The 23,937-nt window shown below is 45.2% G+C and overlaps 1 protein-coding gene and 1 long non-coding RNA gene across 2 annotated transcripts; both read right to left on the bottom strand.

Annotated features, from left to right (window-relative positions):
* Positions 1-666: 666 nt before the first annotated feature.
* LOC310776574 (transmembrane protease serine 5-like) lies at positions 667-12,563 on the bottom strand (the record flags this gene model as incomplete). Its single annotated transcript, XM_083636753.1, has 8 exons — positions 667-830; positions 7,005-7,157; positions 9,319-9,464; positions 9,653-9,748; positions 10,556-10,719; positions 10,780-10,963; positions 12,374-12,414; positions 12,541-12,563. The coding sequence occupies 8 exons, from the start codon at positions 12,561-12,563 to the stop codon at positions 819-821; spliced, it is 819 nt and encodes a 272-aa protein (XP_083492879.1). The 3' UTR covers positions 667-818.
* A 3,208-nt stretch (positions 12,564-15,771) lies between these two features.
* Positions 15,772-18,291, bottom strand: LOC310777207. Its single transcript, XR_014552734.1, has 3 exons — positions 18,161-18,291; positions 17,902-18,028; positions 15,772-15,884 (listed from the first exon to the last, which is right to left on the bottom strand). It is a non-coding gene; the product is annotated as an uncharacterized lncRNA (long non-coding RNA).
* Between the last annotated feature and the right edge of the window lie 5,646 nt (positions 18,292-23,937).

Below are 23,937 nucleotides of genomic sequence, written 5' to 3'. Positions count from 1 at the left end.
TAGGGTGACTGTGGCTCAGGAGGTAAGAGTGGGTCGTCCACTAATTGGAAGGTCGGTGGTTTGATCCCCGGCTCCTCCAGTCCACATGTCGAAGTGTCCTTGGGCAAGATACTGACTGAAGCCGCGATTGCTCCCGATGGTTGTGCCAGCACTCTGCTTGGTAACTTGCCCCATCGGTATGTGAATGGGTGAATAGGCATTTGTTGTGAAGAGCCTTGAGTGGTCTTTATAAAAGTGCTATAAATGCAGTCAATTTACCACTTACATATAACATAAATCAATCAATAAATACACAAATAAATACATTATTATATAAAAGAAAAAATACAAAAGTGAGTAAAACAGTGAATTGGGCCTGGTGTTTGTTGATTACTTATTCACTTATTTATAGCCCAAAACACCATAAGCATTTGTTTAGAGCTCAGATGGCCCGGAACATTCTGCCAGGAAGAACCTAGACTGTCCAGTGACAGACAGCTACATTGTTGTTTCCTGAGATACTGCATACATAGGAACCTGAAATGACACAAGCAACACCTGTGTGTGTGCGTGTGTGTGTGTGTGTGTGTGTGTGTGTGTGTGTGTGTGTGTGTGTGTGTGTGTGTGTGTGTGTGTGTGTGTGTGCATTTGCATGCATACATGCAGAGTTCATGCATTATGATTGTGTTGAGAGTTAGCCTGTGTTGCTGCCGAGAAGCATCTTCAGCTTCACTCGGAGGTCCCTTTCCTGTTCTTCTGACAGCCTTCCATGTTGAAGCAAGTCGGTCATGATGTCCAGACTGCATTCTTCTAGTGGCTGCTTGTCAGGAGGAAGAACCTCAGGAGTGTTTCTGGGGGGATGAAATAAGAACAATCAGGGCTGGCTTCATACTGTATAATTACCAGCCGCGACAGCGTTGGCTGGTATTGTTTTCACAGTGTGTGTGTGTGTGTGCGTGTGTGTGTGTGTGTGTGTGTGTGTGTGTGTGTGTGTGTGTGTGTGTGTGTGTGTGTGTGTGCGTGCGTGCGTGCGTGCGTGCGTGCGTGTAAATTACACCCCCTGGCCCACATTCGTTTTAAGTTACAGGCGTCTGGTGTGATCCCATCGCAAGATGGTCTCTAGTTTGTTTTGTTTGTCTCAAATAAACAAAATGTCTCATGTGGTGTCACCTTTCCATCCCCTGGAGCAAACTGAGTGCGCGGGGGGTGGACAGAGAGCGCGTGTAGGCCGCTGACTCTCTTAGCTGAGGCCAGAGCCAGCAACAACACTAGACAGGTGTTTTAAGCTCCCCTCCTGTAGTGGTTCTAATGGGGGGGCCTTAAGCCCCTGCAGAACCACAGCCAAATCCCACCAAGACACCAGGGTCTCTTATGATACAGATCCCACCAAGACACCAGGCTCTCTTATGATACAGGGAGGTCCCTGCAGGCCCCCCTCATAAATAGGGATGGGACTGGGATAAAACCCGAAAATCAATAAGGTCCGACCTTATCGATACTGTTATCGAGTAGCGGCCGTTGGTCCATTAATTCCCGCCCGCCGGTCTTTCACCTCTCGGATCTGTGCACTGAATTCGCTGTCAAGCGCCCTGAGGCTGTCACTGACTGTTACGGCCTTGGTCAGAGCCTGGCCTTGGGTTTGGTCTGTGTTGCATTCTCTCACCTCTGTCTCTATTCCAGACACGCCCCCCCCTCTGATTGACTGATTACTTTGAGGAGCCCTCACAGTAGCCTGTACTACGAAGCTAGTTTAATGCCTTATCCGAGTAAGTTTGAGTTTAAACCTGGTTTAGCCGTACTACAAAGCAAGTTAACTTTCAATCACCATGGCAACTGACGCTGCAAAGATCTTATCCTCTGAAGCTAACCTGGTCGCGACCAGGTTAGCTTCAGAGGATAAGATCAAAATCCATGACAGACCCATATAATCGGCTCTCTGGAGTCACTCACCGTTCATATAAGATCGCCATATGAAAAATAGATTGCAGTCAACTGAGAATATAACAAGAAAAACATTTGTGGCTCTGTAGGCTACATAATTAAATTAAGCCTACTTACCACTTTATGTCTTAACAGCTCAACGATGCGTGGAGAAATATGATCACTATTAATCACCGCGGCGCATATCATGAATGGACCCTCAAATGGAGTGAGGGTGATATTCTCCTACATGCCAGAAAAGCCTATACGTCTCAATTCAGTTCAGCAGTTTTCTCTTTTATAGTAGGCTATTAGGCTTTATACTAGGCTATTTTATATATGAATTATTCGATCAGTGCAACCACACACATGAGTGATAGAGATCATTATTCATTGAGCATGCGTTTCTAAATCTATGGTCTAAATAGGCTTACAGATTGTGGAAATGTATAGACTGAGATTACACATTTAGATTTGTTGCTGCTGCCTGTATCAATGCAGCTGTATCAATCGCTGATCAAAGTAAATCAAATGACTGATGTGAATACAAGCTGCTGCTTTAGACAGCCCTTCAGCAGACTATCCAACGCGGATTTTCATTCTGACATTAAATCGCGGATACATTAAATATCCGCTAAAACTCTGATCATGCACTGCGCTTCATTGAACGAGGAAATGGGTGTGGAAATGGGTGTGGGCGTGGATAAACTCAGCTGTTCATAATGTGATTGGCTGGCGCACCTCTTTCGCGTGGACGCGCGCCTGTGCACGAGCGAAAAACGTGCGCGTGCACAGGCAGATCCCAGGTCCACTTACCTAGTAAAAAACCAGCGTCGTAGTATCAGTTAACTAGATAGCTTTGATCCTGTTCAGTCAAACCAGATCAAAGGGACTTATCGCGGATCTGTTAAACTAGTTTCGTAGTACAGGGCTCTGGAGCTGGTTCCAATCAAGCCAGCATAAGAAGCCAGGGAGACTCCAGTGCTGGGCCTTCTGCCACTTCGACAGCCAGCACTTGCTCCGTGTGCACTCTTTGAGACTGCAGCTCTTTGTTAGCTGTTAGCTCATCTGCTGTCTCTATTCTTTTTGCTCTCTCTACTTGATGATTATCATTACCTTTTATTGGCCTTTCTTGTTGATGCCTGTGTTCTTAGAGGCCTGTTGATAGACCTGGTATTGACACTGTAGCTGGTTTTCTGGCCTATTCCCACTAGCTACTGTTTCTGTATTTCTTGACCCTGGGTTCGATTTCAGTTTTGTTTTCTTATTTGTTGTTAAATGCTAACTCAGGAAGCCCTGTAGGGGTGTGCTGCCATTTTATTTTTACTCCCCCTTTTCTCCTGTTTTTTGGTAGGTTTAAGAAGGAGTAGTTTTGTCTTTTTGTTTATAGTCTAGTTTATTTTATTTATAGGTAAACTGATTGGGCTTTGGCCACCCTGACGTCACTGTGCTTCCTTATTTGAACCAACCTTTGTTAAAATAAATCATTGTTTTGGAACACTTTAATTCAGCCTATTTGCTATTTTTCCTGGACTTCTTATGTTACACCTTTTCACCCTAGACACGCATTAAGGGACGTAACACTGACTCAAGCCTGTGTGCTGCCGTGCCGTGCTCATTTGATCATTACACACACACAGAGACACACACTTCATTCACTGTGCCCCTTTACAAAATGTCAATGTGTTCTCCAGCAGCATTGGCCTGGCCTTCCGAAGCGCCGGATGTTTTATGAATCACCTCAGATCTCAAGTCCTAATTGCTTTTTCAATGTTTTCCTGGAAGAGCAGGAAGCAGCAAAACATGAGATTTAAGAATGAGCCTGCTAGAGCTTGAGTCATATCGGCTGCAGACGCCAGTATAAAATCTGGGACATTCCAGCCGAGGACAGGTCACCTTGTCCTTGTGCCATGCATCCTGCTCTGTGACACGTCATGACATGTACCGTTGTCCGACCATATTAGGAGGGCAGGCGACAATGTAGCCTAATAGGTGACCGTGGGTATAGACTCTATACAATCAATGCTCTGTACTATAGAGCATTGATTGTACTGTATATTAGGTATAGAGGCTAGGCTACCCAGTGTGGATATTCTTTGTGTATTCCGTAAAAAAAACAAGCCCAAATAGTTTGCAGTGCACAATAAATGTGTTTTCACAGCAATATAAAATTGAGAGAGGGAATTATGACCTGTTTAACTCCTAACAGCTTGTTATAGGCTATAAAAAAAAGAATAATGCCAAGATTTCTGTTTCAATCAAAGCAAATATTTAAATTAAAATACAACCATTAATTTCATAATAGTTGTTTCCACTGGTTCAGTATCAGTACAGAGCACATCTTGAAAAGTCTGGAAACAAATCATAGTGGTGTAAGGATAACAGTTACTCGGTATGTGAATAACATTTATTTTCTTTATTGTTGGAAAAAGTGTTGCTGAGTGCTGATGTCTGTGCTGCTGATATTATTTTACTATTTGCATGTCATGTGGGCCCTATTCCTTTTCAAATAAATGCACAGCAACAGCATCAGCAGTTTTTGTTTATTGGATTAGCGAGGCTAATCCTTCTGTTCAGAAATAAAACAGTCACAGACTCACAGTTAAGCAATAAAAAAAACAGTTCTGTAACAAAAAAATTGTCGTCATGTCTTTCCACCAAATAATACAAAAGAAAAGTATCGATAGTGGACCCGATAAGGACCCGGTTCGTTAAGCAGACTCGAAAATGGTATCAATATCAATAAAAATTAACGAGTCCCATCCCTATACTCATAAAGGCCGTTGACCAGATCATTCTGGTCAATGGTTTTACCTTCAAAGCCCAAATGGCCAACCGATAAGGCTGCCAGGTAGACCTTTAATGTGGAAAAGGCTCTGCCTGAAGAACCACAATGGTTTTCTCAGAACCGAGATAAGGATTGTCGCCCTCTTTTTTGCACCAATTTTGGAACAGCTTCCACCTGTCTGTGATCTGGTGGAAGGAGCCCTTTAGTTCCGAATAGTGGCAAGCAACCTAGGGGGGAGATCTAGGGGCCAGGCCCAGAGGGCTAGGCTCTCCGGATATGGGTGGAACACCATCCCCCCTCTCTGAGACAGCATGTTGCTGTCCGTTAAGTGTTCTCCCTCGTCGCAAATAGGTCCACAGTGGCTCTGGCAAAGTGGACCGGAACAGGGCGGTACGTGGTACCGCTAAAAGATTCGGTGCCTGAACGCAGTACCAGGAAGAGGGGACAGAGTGACGTGCAGCTGCCTGTCAATCAAAACGCACAGAAGCCGTCACGATTGCATTTCCAACTAGAAAAGTGCACTCGGTGGAGTGCAGATCTCCGCCAGGACCGCATTTCCCCCCAAGCTGATCCATAGACCATGTGTGTGACGAGACAGCGTCTGAATGCAATGTGGTAGTGAATGTTGTCATACTGAGATGGTATTGTGAATCATATATTGTTATTGTCTGCTTTTATTTTAGTGTTTTGGTGATGTATTTGTTATGATGGGTTTATTGTATGTGTTGTAACGCATGTAATGTATTTGTGTTTTTGTCAAGTTTGTGTTAGAATAATTGTGGTTTAGTTTTTTTGATTAGGGGATGAGGTTACGCGTAGAAAGGTGCATCTGGGTCCGAGCATCGCACTCCCCAAGTTTGAAGTCAATCGGACGAATGTTTCTCAAGATAAACTGCTTTTTGTGTTGACAGTAGGTGGCGTCACGTACTCCTTAGTACACTCCCAAAGTTTGAAGTAGATCCGACCAACGGTTCTCGAGATACGGGAGGAAAACAACACACAGAAACACAGAACACACGCACAGACGCACGCACTGACAGCGACAATCTCATAATCTCCTGGCGGAGATAACAAGGAAACACATCTGCTGACGTTAGGTCGTTAGGTCAACATAAACAACACTAGTCTCTCTCATAAATTGCTTCTAAATTGTTCCAGTGCAGTGTTTTAGACCTGTGTGTTTTTAATCTGTGCTGTAATGCTACAGTATGCGACGCAGCTAGATTGGAAGCAGCCAAAGATCTCAAAACAGGAGCAGAGAGCAGCCAGACCTCTCACTCTGCCGCAGATTCCAAAACCAAAGATTGCGCAGTGACCAAAAATTGCGCGAAGAGCTCTCACTCTTGGATAGATAGATAGACCTACACCGGCAGGAAGCACTCTTGCCTCGGCTTTGAAACAGCAGTACGCGCGGAGGCAGCCAGTTCCTCGGTTCCCTGCGGATCCCACTCGCGTAGTGGCAGAACACGTTGAATATCACTGGATTTGGGGGCAGAACACTCATACAAGCGCCAGGATTGGCCAACGCCAACTCCACCCCATGTCTTCAGTGCCTACTGCCCAGGTGAACTATCTTGTCGAAAGGGCCTTTCTGTGTGGAGTTTGCATGTTCCACCCATGGTCCCTGTGGTTCTTCCATATATACTGTATAACCCCTGACTAAAAACATCCATCATCGTCTGGTTGGAAGAAGTTGATCCCCGGGCGCTTCACTGCAGCTGCCCACCGTTCCTCCTCCTCGCCTAAAACATGGAGGAGGACCAGCCAGGATGGGTCAAACACGGAGGACAAATTTCACGGCGCCTCCAAAGCATGTGTGTGTGTGTGTAGGCTACTGGCCGCCGTGCACGTGTAGGTATAACACGGTGTTTGTGACAAATAAAGAGAGGGTTTGTCCGTCCGGTTTAATTCAGTCCCCAGAACTGTCAAATCAAATCATCGACACACTATGGCCCGCCTCTCAACCCTCTTTCATCTCAAGCAATATTTGTTTTCAGTCTGATACGTCTCTGAGACCGGCTTCATGTGGTCTTTAAGTAATTTCATTGTGATGTGAAATCTTCCTAGACTTCATGTGTCCTTAATTCTAATTTAACAAAATCCTAACTGCTGGGCAGTCCTACATATTTGGTTGGAGCCAGACAGGCTACCTCAGTCTCGCACGCACGTGCGCACACACACACACACACACACACACACACACACACACACACACACACACACACACACACACACACGCACACACACACGCACACACACACGCACACACACACGCACACACACACGCACGCACACACGCACACACGCACTTGTATACCTCAATGACTGTATGTATCCAGTTTTGCAGCTCCTCCACATTGCAGTAGACACCTGGCTTTCTCTCCCGGCCACAGCCGACGCCCCAGCTCACAACTCCCACCAGGTGCCAGCGAGAGGAGGACAGATACACCAGAGGACCACCACTGTCTCCCTGCACAAGAGGAGAAGAACATGTACTGCAGGCCTATGATAAATATGTATACACATTGTTTTGTTTTCAGTGTCAACAGTATTGAAAAACAAATAACTTCTTCAAAAACTTCGTTCGGAAAGGGAAATGCAAACAGATATAACAGAAATCATGTGGAGCAATGTCTGGGAAATTCAAACCACTTCCACAAACTCTTTAACATGGAGAGACTTTTGTTGGAAGAATATAATTCGCTTTTTTATCACTCCAAAACAGAAATCTAGACAAATGGGGACTCCACTGCCCTGTTGGAGATGTGGGGCAATAATGGTGGACCATGCCCACATATTTTGGTCTTGTCCTGACATTGGGCTATTCTGGAAGGAGGTGTCGAGGATAATCTCTGACACGTTGGGCTATGATGTTTGCTTTTCTTTTCCCACCTTATACCTCGGACTAGTTTCTGAGGATACCGAAAGAAATTATCTATATCTCCTGAAGATATTTCTGGCAGCGAGCAAGAAGGCCATCACGAAATGCTGGCTTCAGAAGCATCGCCCCCCGGTGGATATGTTTATAAACATTGTAGAACAACTGCACAGAATGGAGCAACTAACTTTTAGTCTGAGGTTACAAAAAGAAAAAGGGGAATCACTCTGGTACAAATGGACAGTTTTCCTAACTCATAGAGCGGAGATGTCTGGGCCCTCTTGAGTGGGGGACAGAACGGACGATGTGGAACATCAGCCTCTTCTCCACTGTTTCTGCCTGGAGCCTGTCTGTGGACTGTTCTAAGACAAGGGTTGCCAGGGACGTCCTGCCGGCCCCTGGGCCAGATGTTGGACATGCCTGTTAAGTGAAATGACTCCTGCTATTACCCTGTTTTACATTTACTTTTCTCTTTTTTTTGTCAAAATGTATTGTACAAAGTGATGTGCTGTGTATGTTGTGACCTCTCCTGACCTCCTGTTACATGTCTTTGCAAAAATGATGTAAAAATAAAAGTATTAAAAAAAAAAAAAAAACTTCGTTCGGTACGTCCATCTTTTGTTTTGTTGTTTGCCGTTCTGATAATTGTGTCAAATTGTCAAGTTAACGTAAAAGTTGACGAGCTAGAAACGCTGCCCTTCCTGTCTAGGGCGGGCTCTAGGCCGGAACCAGGCTCTTTCTCGCCGAGAAGAGCCTGGTGACGCGAGGTTATTGAATAGGTAGCCTGGCTCCAGACCTTCGAAGCCACGCCCACTCCACAGTTGTGAATTTGGCTCTTCTTGGTCTGGAATCACCTTGTGCAAATGCCTTTTCTCCGGTTGAAAATCCATTGACAGACGCTGATTGGCTAATGCTGTTGTCAGTCAGTCTTGCCTGCGAGAGATCACTGCCTGCTGGAGCTTTATCTGTCTGGGCGGGGAGTAACGTTACGGCGGCCGCGGTAAGTAAGTGAAGCCCTGCTCGGCCACCCACCCAAGGAAATGTCCCGGTACAGCCTGGCCTAGCGGAGCTGTTGAAGCTATGCCTATGGCGTAGGTGTGGTATAATAAGCATATATTACGGCCTGAAGTGAGCTATTGCTTTTATAAAATGGTTACCAAGTATGGCAATATGAAAGGAATAAACAAAACCGACGCAGTTGCTGACAGGCTTGGTGACAAACAGCTAGCATTAGCTAGCTAATGCTTGTGCTAATGTTAGGTTAACGTGAGGTTCAACTTAGGCTAGGTGGATTTTTTCTGGAGATACCGTGTCCGGTAGGCATACCTCAATCCACTCGTCCATAGATAAGCCACCCCGGAGGTCGAGGTTAACCTTAAATGTTTCCATTTTGGTAGGCAGCTAGCGAACGTTATTGCCATTAGCTAGCTTGTGGCTAGCTAGCTCAGCTGTCGCATACTGATGATGTCACTAGCAGGAGACGATAGTAAACACTACCGCAAGGCACTCTGGGTATTATGGCTTAGGTCGGAGCTCCCGTTTGCAAAGCTAGCAGGCTAGCTAGCTACCATTTGTTTCCTCAGAGGCGGAGAGAGGCGGAGTGTTTCGGGGATGCGGCTCTTGCTGTGGTATACGCTAAATATACCACAGCTGTGAACCAATGAGATTGCTTGATTTGAGAGAGCCGTTTTATAATACGGTATTTAAGTCAAATACTGTTACTGTTAAATAATGTTGATTTTGCAGTCGTTACCTGGCAGGCATCCACATTGCCCTCCTGGAACCCAGCACAGAGCATCCTGGAGGTTATTTTAGCACCATAGAATCTGGGGCTGGAGCACTGAGCCGAGTCTATCAGACGGATGGAGGCCTTCTGAAGGGAAGGAGATATCGTGATAGCTGAAGGGAGAACAGAGGTACTAGTCTGTCACATTTGATTGATAGGGTCAGCCTCAAAGACGTGAGGTTTATGGTGATGAGAGGGTGTGTCTGTGTGTGTGTGTGTGTGTGTGTGTGTGTGTGTGTGTGTGTGTGTGTGTGTGTGTGTGTGTGTGTGTGTGGTTGTGTGTGTTGTGGTTGTTTCTCACCATTTTCCTCCAGGTGTCCCCAGCCAGTCACCACCATAGAGGCTCCAGCACTGAGCCCCAAGGCTTTAGGAGGCAGACAAACTGGCCTGCGACTGTCTGGAACACCGGGACAGAAAAGTAACCATAAAATACATCATTTTATGGTTGTGTATGTGTGTATTGTTTTTCCTCTTTTTGCTACAATTTTGATTCATAGTCACAAGAATACTACCAAATGACACTGGCAAATCATTTTCTGACAGATCAATGATAGATAACTGCATCAATGTAAACTGTGTTCTTGCTGTTTGATACAATGGCTGTTAGAGGGCAGCAGATGGCACAGAGTAGCCAGAGTAGCCATCTGCTGAGTGATGATGTCACTGATGATGTCATCAGTTATGTCATCAGTGGTGATGTCATACATAGGCATTGTGACATCACTGATGATGTCATCAGTGACACACACACACACACACACACACCAGAGCGACTGAGGGAAAGGGAGAGAGGAGAGGGGGAGGGAGAGAGAGGTGAGGGAGAGACTGAGGAAGAGAGAGAGGGGGAGAGACTGAGGGGGAGAGAGACGGAGACATTGCGCGTGGCCCAATATGGCAGGCGAGGCCACGCAACAGCCGAGCTGCGGGCGAGGCCGCGCAGCGGCCAAACTGCATCTCCGAGCTGCACGCGGGCGAGGTTGTGACCCCGCGCAGCGGGGGAGCCTAGGCATCTCGCGCGCGTAGCGTGCGAGATGCCTAGCATTTAATAACCCCGCTTGTCCTTGATGTATGGTACAAGTTATCGATCAGTCTACCAGTTTTAATTGTATTAAGCATGGTGTTAGGTGCTATCATGACATATAGTATCAGTGTTTTTCATCAATGTATTGTGGTTAATGAATTTATTCAACTTTAATTTCCTCACCTCCCACACTGATAGGGCTGCTCAGTCTCATCATAGCTATGTCATAGTCGTTTCGTGCTGCATTGTAGTCCCCATTCAAGATGATCCTGTCCACATAGGCTCCTCCCAGTGTGCCCATGTAGGTCCTGCCTGACACCACTCTCCAGTGATTCACATCCTTTTCACTGCAAGGAGGAGACCGTGAACATGTTTCACACGTTCAATTTCATGTGGCACAATGGCACAGATAGAAAAGCCATACTGACCCAGAGAAGCAGTGGGCAGCAGTGACCACCCAGCGTGTTGACACCAGAGACCCTCCACAAGTGTGTTGTCCGTTGTGCTGCAGGCTCACCTGCCACGGCCAGTCCTCGATGACGGCCTTCGTACCGCCCACAATACGCTCCCGAGAGCCCACCTGCCCGCAGTCTAACAAATGAGATCACAAAATGATCCAGCATCCATTGCATTATTTACAGATATATCTTGTTTCCCCTGCAGAAACAATAAACATGGTATAATAGGTCTTTATATTTAATCAGTGGAAATCAGTTTAAGCCAAGTGTTTTGTGCTCCATATATTTCCCCCCCTGCTGCAAAGGAATTAAATGAATGAACTAACTTTGTTTCACTGCTTCTTGTGGGCATGTATAGGCTCACTCGTGTAAAACTGTCTGGTAACATTAACGTGTCTGAACATGACAATCTGTTTTGACCCCACAGCCCATCCTGCCCTCATCCTGCTCAACCTTATTTGTTATCTTCTTCTTCTTCTGTGCTGTTTTATGGCAGTTGGCATCCTTTATGTTGCATTACCACCTCCTTCTGGATTTATCCATCCCCTTATTTGTTATCACATCATCATCATCATCATCATCATCTTCATCATCATCATCATCATCATCAGTATATAAATGGGAGCTGGGGCTCTGTGTCTCTGTCTGTCCCACTGATGACATCATCAGTGATGTCATCAGTGACATATGCTTCCCACACACTAGAGGATAAAAGGCCCGATTTAATGCCCGATTCCCCTCGGGGGGGCGTGGCCCGATTCGAGGCTAGTCTCAACCGATTTGTTGTCAAAATAATTGTCAAGTGTCTGGTGTCAATAAATTATTGATTGAATCGGAGCCTGCCCGATCTCGAATCGGTCATATCAAACATGTTTGATATTTACGATGGCTGTCTCCCGACGGAACCCGCAATAGCCAATGAGAGCGAGCAGACCGGTGTTATGCCGGTCGACGCGTCATACCCGGATGTTAATGCAGCGCTACGAGTTGTGGCAACAGCAGTGCCATGTAGCTCCTCTCTCCCCAGCATCCTCACAGCTTAAAACAGGGTGGACAGCGGCGGATGGCTCTCCAAACATGTTCCGAGCGGAGCGGTTTGTTTGCTTCAAGGGAGTGGATATGCTGTAATATGAGCTCTCAGACAGGACGTTGTTATAGCTCATTTTGCGAGGGTGTCCGCGCTGCTTGAAGTGGACCCGCCGCTCGGTGCATGTTTGGAGAGCCATCTGCTGTTGTCTGTGTGAAAAAATTGCGGTTTTGTGGGATATAAACAGCCTACAGTCTAGTTGCTGGAATCGCTGTGAGTCGGTACTTCAAACGGCTGGTGTGTGGTCTCGCAGTCTGGCCGAATCGTCTAGTGTGTGCGTTCAGGCGATTTTAATGTTAAAATCTGATGAAATTGTCCTTATGTCTGTGGTCTCTCATGTTTTTAAAATCGGTTAAGATTTGAAAATCCTCTAGTGTGTAGGCAGCAATAGTCTCTACAGTAAGTACTGTAAATATATCATTCAGATGTGGTTTCTTCCCTAAAAGCATGACTTACCTGAACAGGCCAAGGATATCACGGATCCCGATTTGCATTTGCTGTAGGGAAAAAAAATACATTCTTCAACATTTAGAATTGCACGCAAAATACACACTGCAAAATACACACTGCCATACAACCACAACTTTATTCCTAATGCCACAGCTCCCTGGTCCGCCACCCACCAGCGGGCTGCGCTTCTGGACATGGCCAAGGACTTTGTCCCCGTCCCCACTTCCAGGCCTGATTTGCCTCAGGTCCACATCCCTTCGGACCTGCTGTCAGGGGGTTATGTTTTCATCTGACACAACGCACATTGGCCACTCCTGCAGCCCCCTTATGATGGCCCCTTCCGTGTTCTGTAGCTAGGGCTAAGTACTTTGTGGTGTTCTGGAGCTAGGGCTAAGTACTTCGTGGTGTTCTGGAGCTAGGGCTAAGTACTTCGTGGTGTTCTGGAGCTAGGGCTAAGTACTTCGTGGTGTTCTGGAGCTAGGGCTAAGTACTTTGTGGTGTTCTGGAGCTAGGGCTAAGTACTTTGTGGTGTTCTGGAGCTAGGGCTAAGTACTTTGTGGTGTTCTGGAGCTAGGGCTAAGTACTTCGTGGTGTTCTGGAGCTAGGGCTAAGTACTTTGTGGTGTTCTGGAGCTAGGGCTAAGTACTTCGTGGTGTTCTGGAGCTAGGGCTAAGTACTTTGTGGTGGACATCGGGGCCCCTTCCGTGTTCTGTAGCTAGGGCTAAGTACTTTGTGGTGTTCTGGAGCTAGGGCTAAGTACTTTGTGGTGTTCTGTAGCTAGGGCTAAGTACTTCGTGGTGTTCTGGAGCTAGGGCTAAGTACTTTGTGGTGTTCTGGAGCTAGGGCTAAGTACTTCGTGGTGTTCTGGAGCTAGGGCTAAGTACTTCGTGGTGTTCTGGAGCTAGGGCTAAGTACTTTGTGGTGGACATCGGGGCCCCTTCCGTGTTCTGTAGCTAGGGCTAAGTACTTTGTGGTGTTCTGGAGCTAGGGCTAAGTACTTTGTGGTGTTCTGTAGCTAGGGCTAAGTACTTCGTGGTGTTCTGGAGCTAGGGCTAAGTACTTTGTGGTGGACATCGGGGGGAAATCAGACCGGGCCTTCTCGGTGGATCGCCTCAAGCCGGCGCATTTGGACTTGGGCAATTGGCCAGTGGAGGTGGCGTTGCCCCCTCGTCATGGACGGCCTCCCAAGCTGCCCTCTGTTCCCCCTTCAGCCCCACCTCCCGCTGGGCAGGGTTGTGGTGTTAGCCGAACCTAACAGATTACATGGCATATGATGTATATTGCTGGAGTTTGGGAATAAACATACAGTGGATCCAGAGATCTGTCTCCTCGTTCCTACGCACTCCACTATATTATGTATTTGAGACTTATGCCATGTCCACACGGAGACGGAAGCTATCTTTTTTTTTTTCGTTTCAGAAAAGTTTTCCATAAACATGGAAACGTTTCAAGAAATGTGTGTATCCACATGAAACCACTGAAACCGCTGTAGAATAACAGAGAAAGACAATCTCGTCAATAATGGCATACAACCTCTAGGGGCGCACAGTCTATAATGTGTATCTCACTGTAGCAGCAGCTTAAACCCAAGGCTTTGCGGGGAGGTTTGCCATGTCGATGAATAAAATGATTAAACCTACAGTATACAGGCAAATGCAGAGCTGTTCAGCAGGGCTGATGGTCTCCCTGTAGCCTACAATATAGAACGTTAACTATCGGTGACATTCCTGATATCATCCACTTCCATGATCTTTAGACATGTTGCAAACACATCCCAGCGTATTGGCCGCTCCTGCACATCACAGCACAGGCTAAATGATGTAACATAAATATACATTATATAAACTCATGGCATAAATGTGTTTTTATTGGAAAAAGTCGCGTCAAGTAAGCTAAAGTCTTGTTGGAGTGGACACGAGCGGATATCACAGACATCACAGTGCAACCGCGTGTTCCTCAAACCTCTCACTTCCCTATTCACGTTGTATTTACGAGGGCTATAGGTATATATAGGGCAAGAGAGTATGTTGGTTACACTCAGGGTTTAGATTTCATTTCATTTCATTTTGTCCAATATTAAAATATTCCAGAATTGCATGTTGTATTAAAAATAAATATAATTTCTATCTAACACGTTAAGCCTGATTTTGTTTGTGTTATTGTAAAAATGTAGCCGCCGCTAAGCCTTCTGGGAAATATCCGATGAAGGGAGGGGAGGGGTGGATGGGTAGAGTCAGCTGTGTGGAGCCCTGAGGATGTTGTAGGCTACACGCTGTTCTCCGTGTCCACTTGTTGCTGACGGTGGTAATAGAGGAGCATTATATTTTGCTGCAAGATCCCCACTGCTGTAGCACGAACGTTACTGCCATGATTGTTATTGTTGCTGGTGGAGAGAGGTGGGGCTATGGCGTCATCGTTTCAGGAAAGATGCGTATGGGTTGTAAACACGGAAATGCAAGGGTGGCGTCTTCAGATTTAATCACTCTGGGACCCGTTTTGAAAAATTAGCGTATACGGCCAGAACGTATAGTCCCAGAACGCGGTTCCATCTGGACGAAACGGCTATATGACAAAAAACTTTAGCGGATACACCTAAAGTCGTCTCCGTGTGGACATGGCCTTAATTTAAAGTGATAATATGGAAGATTTTCATGTAAATAAATGTCTGTAAAGTCACTATACAGTATATCGCCAACTGAGTTAACACAATGGTGATTGCGCCTATGGCACATTGATGAAAGTCCTTGCATCTCTTTATATTGCAACATTTATGAACTTGTGTCTGTGGTGACACTTTCCTCGCCCCCAAACTAAAAAAACAGAAAGATACCACAAGCGGCACAGTTCTCGATGCGTTTCCCAGCACCCGCCAGAGAGGGTAGGCGGAGTCGGAGCAAGTTGCTGTTGTTTCCACATTATTATGATCCCACTGGAGATTTGGGCAGAACACGCCCTGCACCCGCCTACGCAGCAGTCAAGCGTCAGGATTGGCCAGGAGCGAGCCTTTTCCCTTTTGACAGCTCAAATGTCCCCCCTACACACACACCCCCAGCCGCCCACGTGTCATAGCGATCTCCAGTGGGGTCCGCTGAGCAACTTCTTCTTTTGAGACGTGTGTGCGGTTGGCGTCCAAGAGTTGCATTACCGCCCCCACTGGCCAACTTGAATGTATTAAGAAGAAGAAAAAACCCTTCACGTCACATACTGTATGCACCACTGTGTGGATCTCATCTGCAATTACTGCTCATGGCCATTGGTGTTGTCAGAGACAAGAAAACTGAAATCTTCCGTATTATCACTTTAAACTGGTGATTAATGACAATCAAATGACGCAATCATGATGGAGAAAAACATATTTGTTTCTCCTTTTGATAACTCTTGCCTCTCTTACTCTTGCTTGCCTCTGGTAGCTTGATGTATGGGTATGTTCTTTGTCCCAGGCCTGATGGCTGTGAACGGTCCCAATCTCAGGGAAGATATTAGGGTCTTCACTGGCACAGTGCTGCTACGAGGTTTACTGTGGGACAGAGGAGGAGAAGATGTTAGACTTGATTGCAGGTCATTTGTTGGAACAGATTTACAGCCCAAGTGCTGCACTAGAAAATGGAAAATCTACTGTAGGAACTTATAAATGGGAATGCTTCATTTCAGCTGAGTAGTGTAAGATAAGGTAAGATAAGATAAGATATTACTTTATTGTCAGACAGAGTCCGAAATTTGTCTTGCATCCTCAGACACTTGTTTCTCATTGATACATACAACAGTGCAAAACGACAACCAACACCATCCTCAAAGTGCATAGTAGACAAAACAAAACAATAACAAAAAGACACGAATAAGGAAAGTGGCTGCTGCACTTCCTTAGTCCCTATCTAGAGCCTCTAGCCTGATTCAACAGCTTGACAGCCTGGGGCACAAATGAGTTCCTCAGTCTGTTTAAGCAAGCCCGTGGGACTCTGAATCTTCTATTTGAAGGCAACAGCTCAAATTCATTCAAAAGAATGTGCGTTGGGTCAGATATTATCCTACGTGCTAGAGACAAGATTCTGAAAGCTTGTTCCCAGTGTTTGTCCTACAATTTTAGAGCAAATACGGACTAACCTGCCCAGTCTAGCTTTAAGCTGCACAGACAGACAGCTATACCAAGCACTACTCCCATCCAGCATTACACTCTGCACAATTGATTGAAAGAAAAGCAGCAAAATCTTTTTGTTCACTCCAAAGGACCTGAGCCTTCTTAAAAAATAAATACGTTGTTGCACCTTCTTACAGATGTAATCAATATGTGCACTCCAGGACAGAGCAGTGTCCATTTGGATGCTGAGATATTTGTACGCAGAGACCTGTTCAATTTGTACGTTTTGGATGGTGACTGGAGGAGGATACTCGCTCTCCTTTGCACCGAAAATAATTAATTTTGTTTTGTAATGGCATTAGTTAGAATCCTATAATAAGAATGAAGAATGTGAAGTGTCTGTGTGTGTGTGTGTGTGTGTGTGTGTGTGTGTGTGTGTGTGTGTGTGTGTGTGTGTGTGTGCGTGTGCGTGTGCGTGTGCGTGTGCGTGTGCATGTGTGTGAGAGTGAGTGAGTGAGTGAGTGAGTGTATAATGTGTGAGCAGAATTGTGTTTGGCCACAGCTATGCCATTTTACGTGCGATCATGCTGAATCTTTCAGAAAGTGTAAAGAGCAGCCCTGTGAGTGATCTAATGAAGCCAGAGTTTTGAATTAGGTAATTAAATGGGCAAAAATGGCTAATTAGTGGCCAAAATAACTCAATGCCGGTTCAGCCCCATGGAGAGCTCCAGAGTGGAGGAGCCCATGCAGGTGCTTCAGAGTGGAGGAGTCCAGAGGTGAGCAGAGTTGTAATCAGCCAGTGAAGTTGACTATGAATACCCTCTGGGGAGAGAGAGGAGAGGCTGCATGCCAACTCTGTGAGCGAGGCCTGACTATAGCCAGTCACACAGGGACTTCCGCTATTCCGCAAATTAGTATGATGTTGTGATGATGTAATCACACATAGTCACTTCAAAGCTACATCCCTGGTGGGTGTGAACCACTGACCTAAAAAATATGGACAAAGTTATCCCATTCATTTTGGTCTCCCGTTTGGAGTTGATTCATTGGCTGTTGCGATCTTGATTTTTCGTCAGCACAGTGTTAGGGAATGGGTTGAGTCCTTGTGCACCTCACGTGAGATGGGGGTTTCCCAGAGCCGCAGCTCCGCCTGCTATTGGTCCGTGATCGGCAAGCTGCGCGATCACTGGACAGGCGACCTGTCAATCACCCCCTTTTCTATCATCTATTTTACTCCAAACGGGCGAGTTATATAAGAAATTACCCCCCTACAGTTGTTATGAAAAGGTGAAATTAGCTATATAGACCAAAACCGTGTTAAGGCCCAGTCTGTAAATTATCCTAAAAGTGGGGCTTTTTAACATGGGGTGAACAGCCCTGCCTCAAGTGGCCATTCGATGAATTACAGCTTTCGGGGTTACTTCCTCGTAGGAAAGGGGCAGAGCAGGTGTGAACTCACTATGTGTATCCCAGTTGTTGGCACGTTGCCTGTGTGCGCTGCTCGGTCCAGTCCTCACTACACACACTCCTCCATCCCGAGCCTGGACTGTACACCTGCAGGACACTCCGCTCTGATATTAGACGCACTGCAAGAGGACATGGAGGGAGGGAAAGACAAGAGGGGTCAGTTTTGAAGCGTTTCAGAGACATTGAAAGAGAGAGGGAGAGGGAGAGAGAGACAAGGAGAGAGGGAGAGAGTAATTGTATGTTTGCTTTACCTGGGAAGGTAGTGTTGACCATGAAGTTGGACACACAGGTGATTTCATCCTCTCCTCCAGCACAATCTTCTTTGCCATCACAGACTTTATCGAGCGGGATGAACTTCACTGATCCCTTGCAGAAGAAGTACGTTTTGTCAAAGAACTGTTTCACTGGGGAGCAAAGGGATGTCACAGTAGGGCATGTAGTCAAGTTATAAAGGCAGACATTTTGCTTGACACTGAACAATTGGATGATTTGTTACACAGTGAAGGAGACTGAATTTTGAACACGTAATTAAAATGTGTACAATTGTGCACTCTGAAAGCTAAGTACTAAGGGTTCGACTTGGATTATGAAAGAGTGGCATGCACACACACACACACACACACACAAACACACACACACACATGAATGTATATGCTGTATGTATGTACCGGTGTATGTACAGTTAGGTCCATATATGTATTTGGACATTGGACACAATCTTTATCATTTTGGCTCTGTATGGGTTCTGAAACATTTGACTGAATATGAGCAGATAATATGTTCCCCCAATTGTTAATATAATATTAACAATTTCCATTGACAGTCATACATGCCCCCGTGTGGACATGTATGACTGTTCATAGAACTGATTCCCTTGCATTTATTATTGATGCAACTGCTGACAACAGCAGCAGAATGAACTCTGAAGTGTTTCGCACAATATTATCTGCTCATTATTCAGTCAAATGCTTCAGAAACCATTTGGACGATTGCATAATTACCTTAGTTTGTCTAACTATTTTGGTCCCTTAAAATTTAATTTGGGTCCCTTAAAATATCATTTTGGTCCCTTAAAATGTAATTTTGGTCCCTTAAAATGTAATGTAATTCCTACACCGTTCAGCTGATTTGGATGTAAATACCCCCGAATTAAACCTGGAGTTAAAGGTTAAATTCTGCAGTTAAAGCACATATTGATTGTTTCATTTCAAGTCAACTGGTGGTGTACAGAGCCAAAATGATGAAGATTGTGTCCAATGTCCAAATACATATGGACCTAACTGTATGTATGTATTAGTGATGCGCGGGCCGTAGTTATAACGCGCTGACCGCGGATATACCGCCCCGCGGGCGGGCCAGATCATAAAAATAAACATTCTGATTAATAGCGGATGGGTTGCGGGCGGTTGAAACGATGTATCATTAATGAGGAAAAATAATATTAATTACGTTCTCTAGTCTATGAACGTATTTTAAGTTAGATTTTTCGTCAGGCACATTCTTAGTCGCCTATTGTAGATCCCCCAAAGGACGCACGCCGTAAACCAAACAATTCAGCCATGTGCTCTCCACTTTTCATCCATATATGGTCAATGATGTCACCCTCAAAAAGGAATCTCCGCTGAAGACGTGTTTGAAGAGAAGATGGTTCGTATTTTCCCATACAATGAGGCAATCCAGTAAACTAAACTTAAAGCTATAGCATTAGCCGAGTAAACTACATGAGGGCAAGTGGTGCACTGGACTGGACATAATACAGCATGGAAGTTTATTTGGAGTCTTGGACTGCAGCGATCGCACCAACGGCAGCAGAAACCGTAAGTTCGCTCCTTTTATAGCGTTTATAGCGTCAGGTGCATGGCGGGCGCGGATCTATAAATAGTATGAAATAATTTGCGCAGATTTATGGCGGGCGGACGGTTCATGCATACACGCGGATTAGGATGGCATAAAAGCTCATCCGCGCATCTCTAGTATGTATGTATTTATTTATGTCTGTATGTATGTATGTATGTATGTATGTATGTATGTGACTCACTAAAATATGCAGCGGTACCCAGTATGGTAGCCAGTATGCCCAGTAACAATATAACTGTTAGGACAGTCAGCAGTACTCTCTTCCTCTTAGATAACTTGTCCTTCTGAGGCGGTGGAGACTCCATGGGCCTTCTGTGGTGTCCTGGTCGTGGCAGCACTGGAAGAAAGAGGCAGGGAGGGAGATCACTTTACCTACATGTATGTCACCAGAGACAGTTCTGCAGAGAGAAACTGCCTGAGCACTCTTCTCTAGATGATAACGCATTTGCTGTGCTCAAAGTTCTTGTCACATTTAGCAAAGTCATCCTCTCGGCCAGATTGGTCTCTTTGGTGGGCCAGTTCTGACCCCCAGGCTGTATGTTTGGCAGCCCTGCCCTAGCCACTACCCCCCCCCCCCCCCCCCCCCCCCCACATACCACCCATATCCCCCTAGCCACTATTAATTCTACCCACTCGAGCTACGGCCATTTCCCTAACGTCCATGACTGACTGACTGACTGTCCTGACTTTTCCACCTCATGACCCCGGCAGGACTGCTGGTCCAGCACCGTGGTAAAAATGGCCTTTCTGTGTGTGTTTCATGTTCCTGTGCTTACCAGGATGAGATAAATGTGGAGGCATTTCACACAACCCCATTGGAAAGAAGCGTGTGTGTGCAAGCTGCCGTGTGTGTGTGTGTGTGTGTGTGTGTGTGTGTGTGTGTGTGTGTGTGTGTGCGTGCGTGCGCGTGCGTGTGTGTGTGTGTGTGTGCATGTGTGTGTGTGTGTGTGTGTGCCTGCGTGCATGCCTGTGTGTGTGTGTGTGCGTGTATTTGCATGCATACATGCAGAGTTGTTGCTTGTGACAGTAATAAAGATGGCTTAAATTTGTCCATCCCTGTTTTCATAACTGGGTCAGCCAGAACTGCTTTTCAAACCTTTTGTTCAAATGAGGTGCTCGTCTTGCTACCTCTCGGCTTTGTTGGATTGAGTTTTTATAAAGAGAAATAATGTGTGACATACTGTATGTAGCCTATTGGCTGTGCTTGAATCAAAAGCAGAGATCCACACCATTACACGCACAGGTATTCACAGGGATACAAACACACACATTCAAATGGACATAATTGCACCCTATATGAGTTGAATCCAAGTGCCGCACATACATATCCACACATATACACACTATCACACATCAAATGTTACTAAAGCACCAGTATAGTTCCCTACTTAGACCTATAAAGACAAAATACAGACAACTGGAACTGACCTTCCCACACCAATCAATTGAAAGCAGTGAATATCAGCAGGATCAGCATCAACACCAAAATGCTGGCACTCGTACCAGGAACTGCAGTTCACCACATACTGTTCATAAAATACTGTACAGCTACATAATGTACAGGGCACCTATGCAATATTTATGCTGAAATATAAACTACAACATAGGTGCATTTATACATGTAAATCTCATATGCCCATACATAGCAGAATGCGCTCATGCTACTGCTACATGAACCAGCACATACACAGACAAAACTAGTAGAGTGCAGATGATCAAGCAGAGAGCATACAGTACATGACATTTAGTATGTCTCCTACCGCAGCATGATATAATATTGGTTTGAAGGATAAATAATAATGTTATTCAGATGCTCGCTCAAATGCAAACTGTCGTCTATTTGGAGTAGTGTCTTGTACAATGAGTAGCAAATGTAAGTTGATTCTTAGTTCCAGCTCCACTCACCCACATGATGCAGTCCCTTCTTGGTAGAGCCAGACGCACCTCATCAGACACGGGGCTCAGAGACAACACTGACCCAGATGCACCTCATCAGACAGGGGCTCAGAGACAACACTGACCCAGATGCACCTCATCAGACAGGGGCTCAGAGAGAACACTGACCCAGACACACCTCATCAGACAGGGGCTCAGAGACAACACTGCCCTCCCTCCCTGGAGGTGGGACTCAAAGTCACTCTGAGCCCGACCGATATATTGGCCGGCCGATATTATTGGCAGATCGTGGATATCGGTATCGGCCGATATGGCAGCTTTTTATTTTATTTTATTTTATAAAGTTATACACACTTTTTCTTAACTCAAGTTATATGTATTATGTTCTATTTATTTATATTCATTATTAAATTTCCAGTGAAGTTTACTGTTTCAGTGCACTGATGTAATTTTGGACCATAAAGTTTATTGTTAAGCTGTAAAATATCCAGCCTAAATGTCCTTTGTCAAATGTTTGATATTTGAGGGATCATTGCAAAAAAAAGTAATATAATGTTTATATAATATATATATCGGCCGATATATTGATATCTGATTTTTTTCCCCTCCCTAATATTGGTCCCAAAAATCCAGTATCAGTCGGGCTCTACTTCCCTGCCTGTCCTCCCTCTCAAACCCCCCTGCTCCTGTGACTTCTCAACATCACATATAATAAATATATTTATTAATATAGCCTATATTAAATATATCTCAGTGCTTCTCAAGATCTAAAACCAGGCCTGTCCCACAATCTATTCTCTCTCTCTCTTTCTCTCTCTCTCTCTCTCTCTCTCTCTGTCTCTGTCGCTCTCTCTCTCTCTCTCTCTCTCTCTCTCTCTGTCGCTCTCTCTCTCTCTCTCTCTCTCTCTCTCTGTCGCTCTCTCTCTCTCTCTCTCTCTCTCTCTCTCTGTCGCTCTCTCTCTCTCTCTCTCTCTCTCTCTCTCTCTGTCGCTCTCTCTCTCTCTCTCTCTCTCTCTCTCTCTCTCTCTCTCTCTCTCTCTCTCTCTCTCTCTCTCTCTCTTTCGCTCTCAATCTCCTCCCTCCTCCTTTGTACAGGAATGTAACTGAATCTGGCCTGAAGGGTGCCATTCTTGAGTACTATGAGATCCTGAGGCGGTCATAAGGGCTGCCAGTGTGTAGCGTTGTGTTTCGACGCTCTGCAGATCTTTAGGGAATTGTTTTGAAAGTCCCATGCATCCCTGCTGCTGACAAAACATTGCTAAACTCTTCTATTGTCAGTAGTGGGGAGTTAGTGAGCTACATTTTGCGATACAGTAGCTTGCTAGTCATTTGACTACATTTGCATAGTGATGGCACTCAAGCAGGTGGTGCAAAAATGTGCCAGCGTATTGATAATTCTTAATTGGGTACTTTCTGCTGTAATAATTATTATGTAGGCTAAATTACATTTTACTTTGTGACAGTCTATGTTTAAATATACTGCAGGAGCGAATGGGGTTGTAAAAGATGTTCAGAGAAGTTGTTGCATGCTATTTTAGAAGTTACCTGGCTAACTGAGTAAGCCTGCTTGCTGCAACACTCCCACCTGGACTCTAGTCTCTATAGAAGGCAGGTCTCTGATGAACATAATATACTAAATCAAAGCTGACATTCCTTGCACTTTCCCATGAATAGTGGGGTATTTTACTTTTGGATTTGTATGGCATGTAAATTGGGCACTTTTTGCAGTAAAATCAATCCTATTATATTTTGTTATAATTTTTCCATCACGCGTACATTGTGAATTTGATCATAAGTAGCTTTAGTTAACCAAACTAGAATTCTCCATAGGGTAGCTTTGCTGTAGTTCAACTACTTCCAGTGTGAACTTATTCTATTCTATTCTATTCTATTCTATTCTATTATATTCTATTCTATTCTATTCTATTCTATTATATTCTTGTCTCTCCTCCTACTCCCCCATTGCCTGGGTCCAGACCTTTGAATCGGACCACTCCACCGAGTTGACTGATGGGTATATCTGATATCAGGCTAACTCCCAATCAATTAATCAATCAATCAATCACTCTATCGCCCCCCTTATTACCTGCTGAGTTAAAGGCCTATTCAATGCCGTCACTGCTTCTCAGTGTTCTGTGGCTGTGAATGTTATGGGAGACCGAGCATAGCAAAAAAGAGAAAGTATGATAAAAAAAATACTGATATGGTTGTCTAAGCATAAAGAGCCGTTGTTTTAAACAGGAGCTGATTGTATTGCCCGAGCTGGACTATTAAA

The sequence above is a fragment of the Poromitra crassiceps genome (assembly GCF_964638095.1).
Source record: "Poromitra crassiceps genome assembly, chromosome: 5".
Lineage (NCBI taxonomy): Eukaryota > Metazoa > Chordata > Actinopteri > Beryciformes > Melamphaidae > Poromitra > Poromitra crassiceps.
The sequence above is the reverse complement of the archived record's forward strand: the minus strand, read 5'-3'. Positions and strand labels throughout refer to the sequence as shown.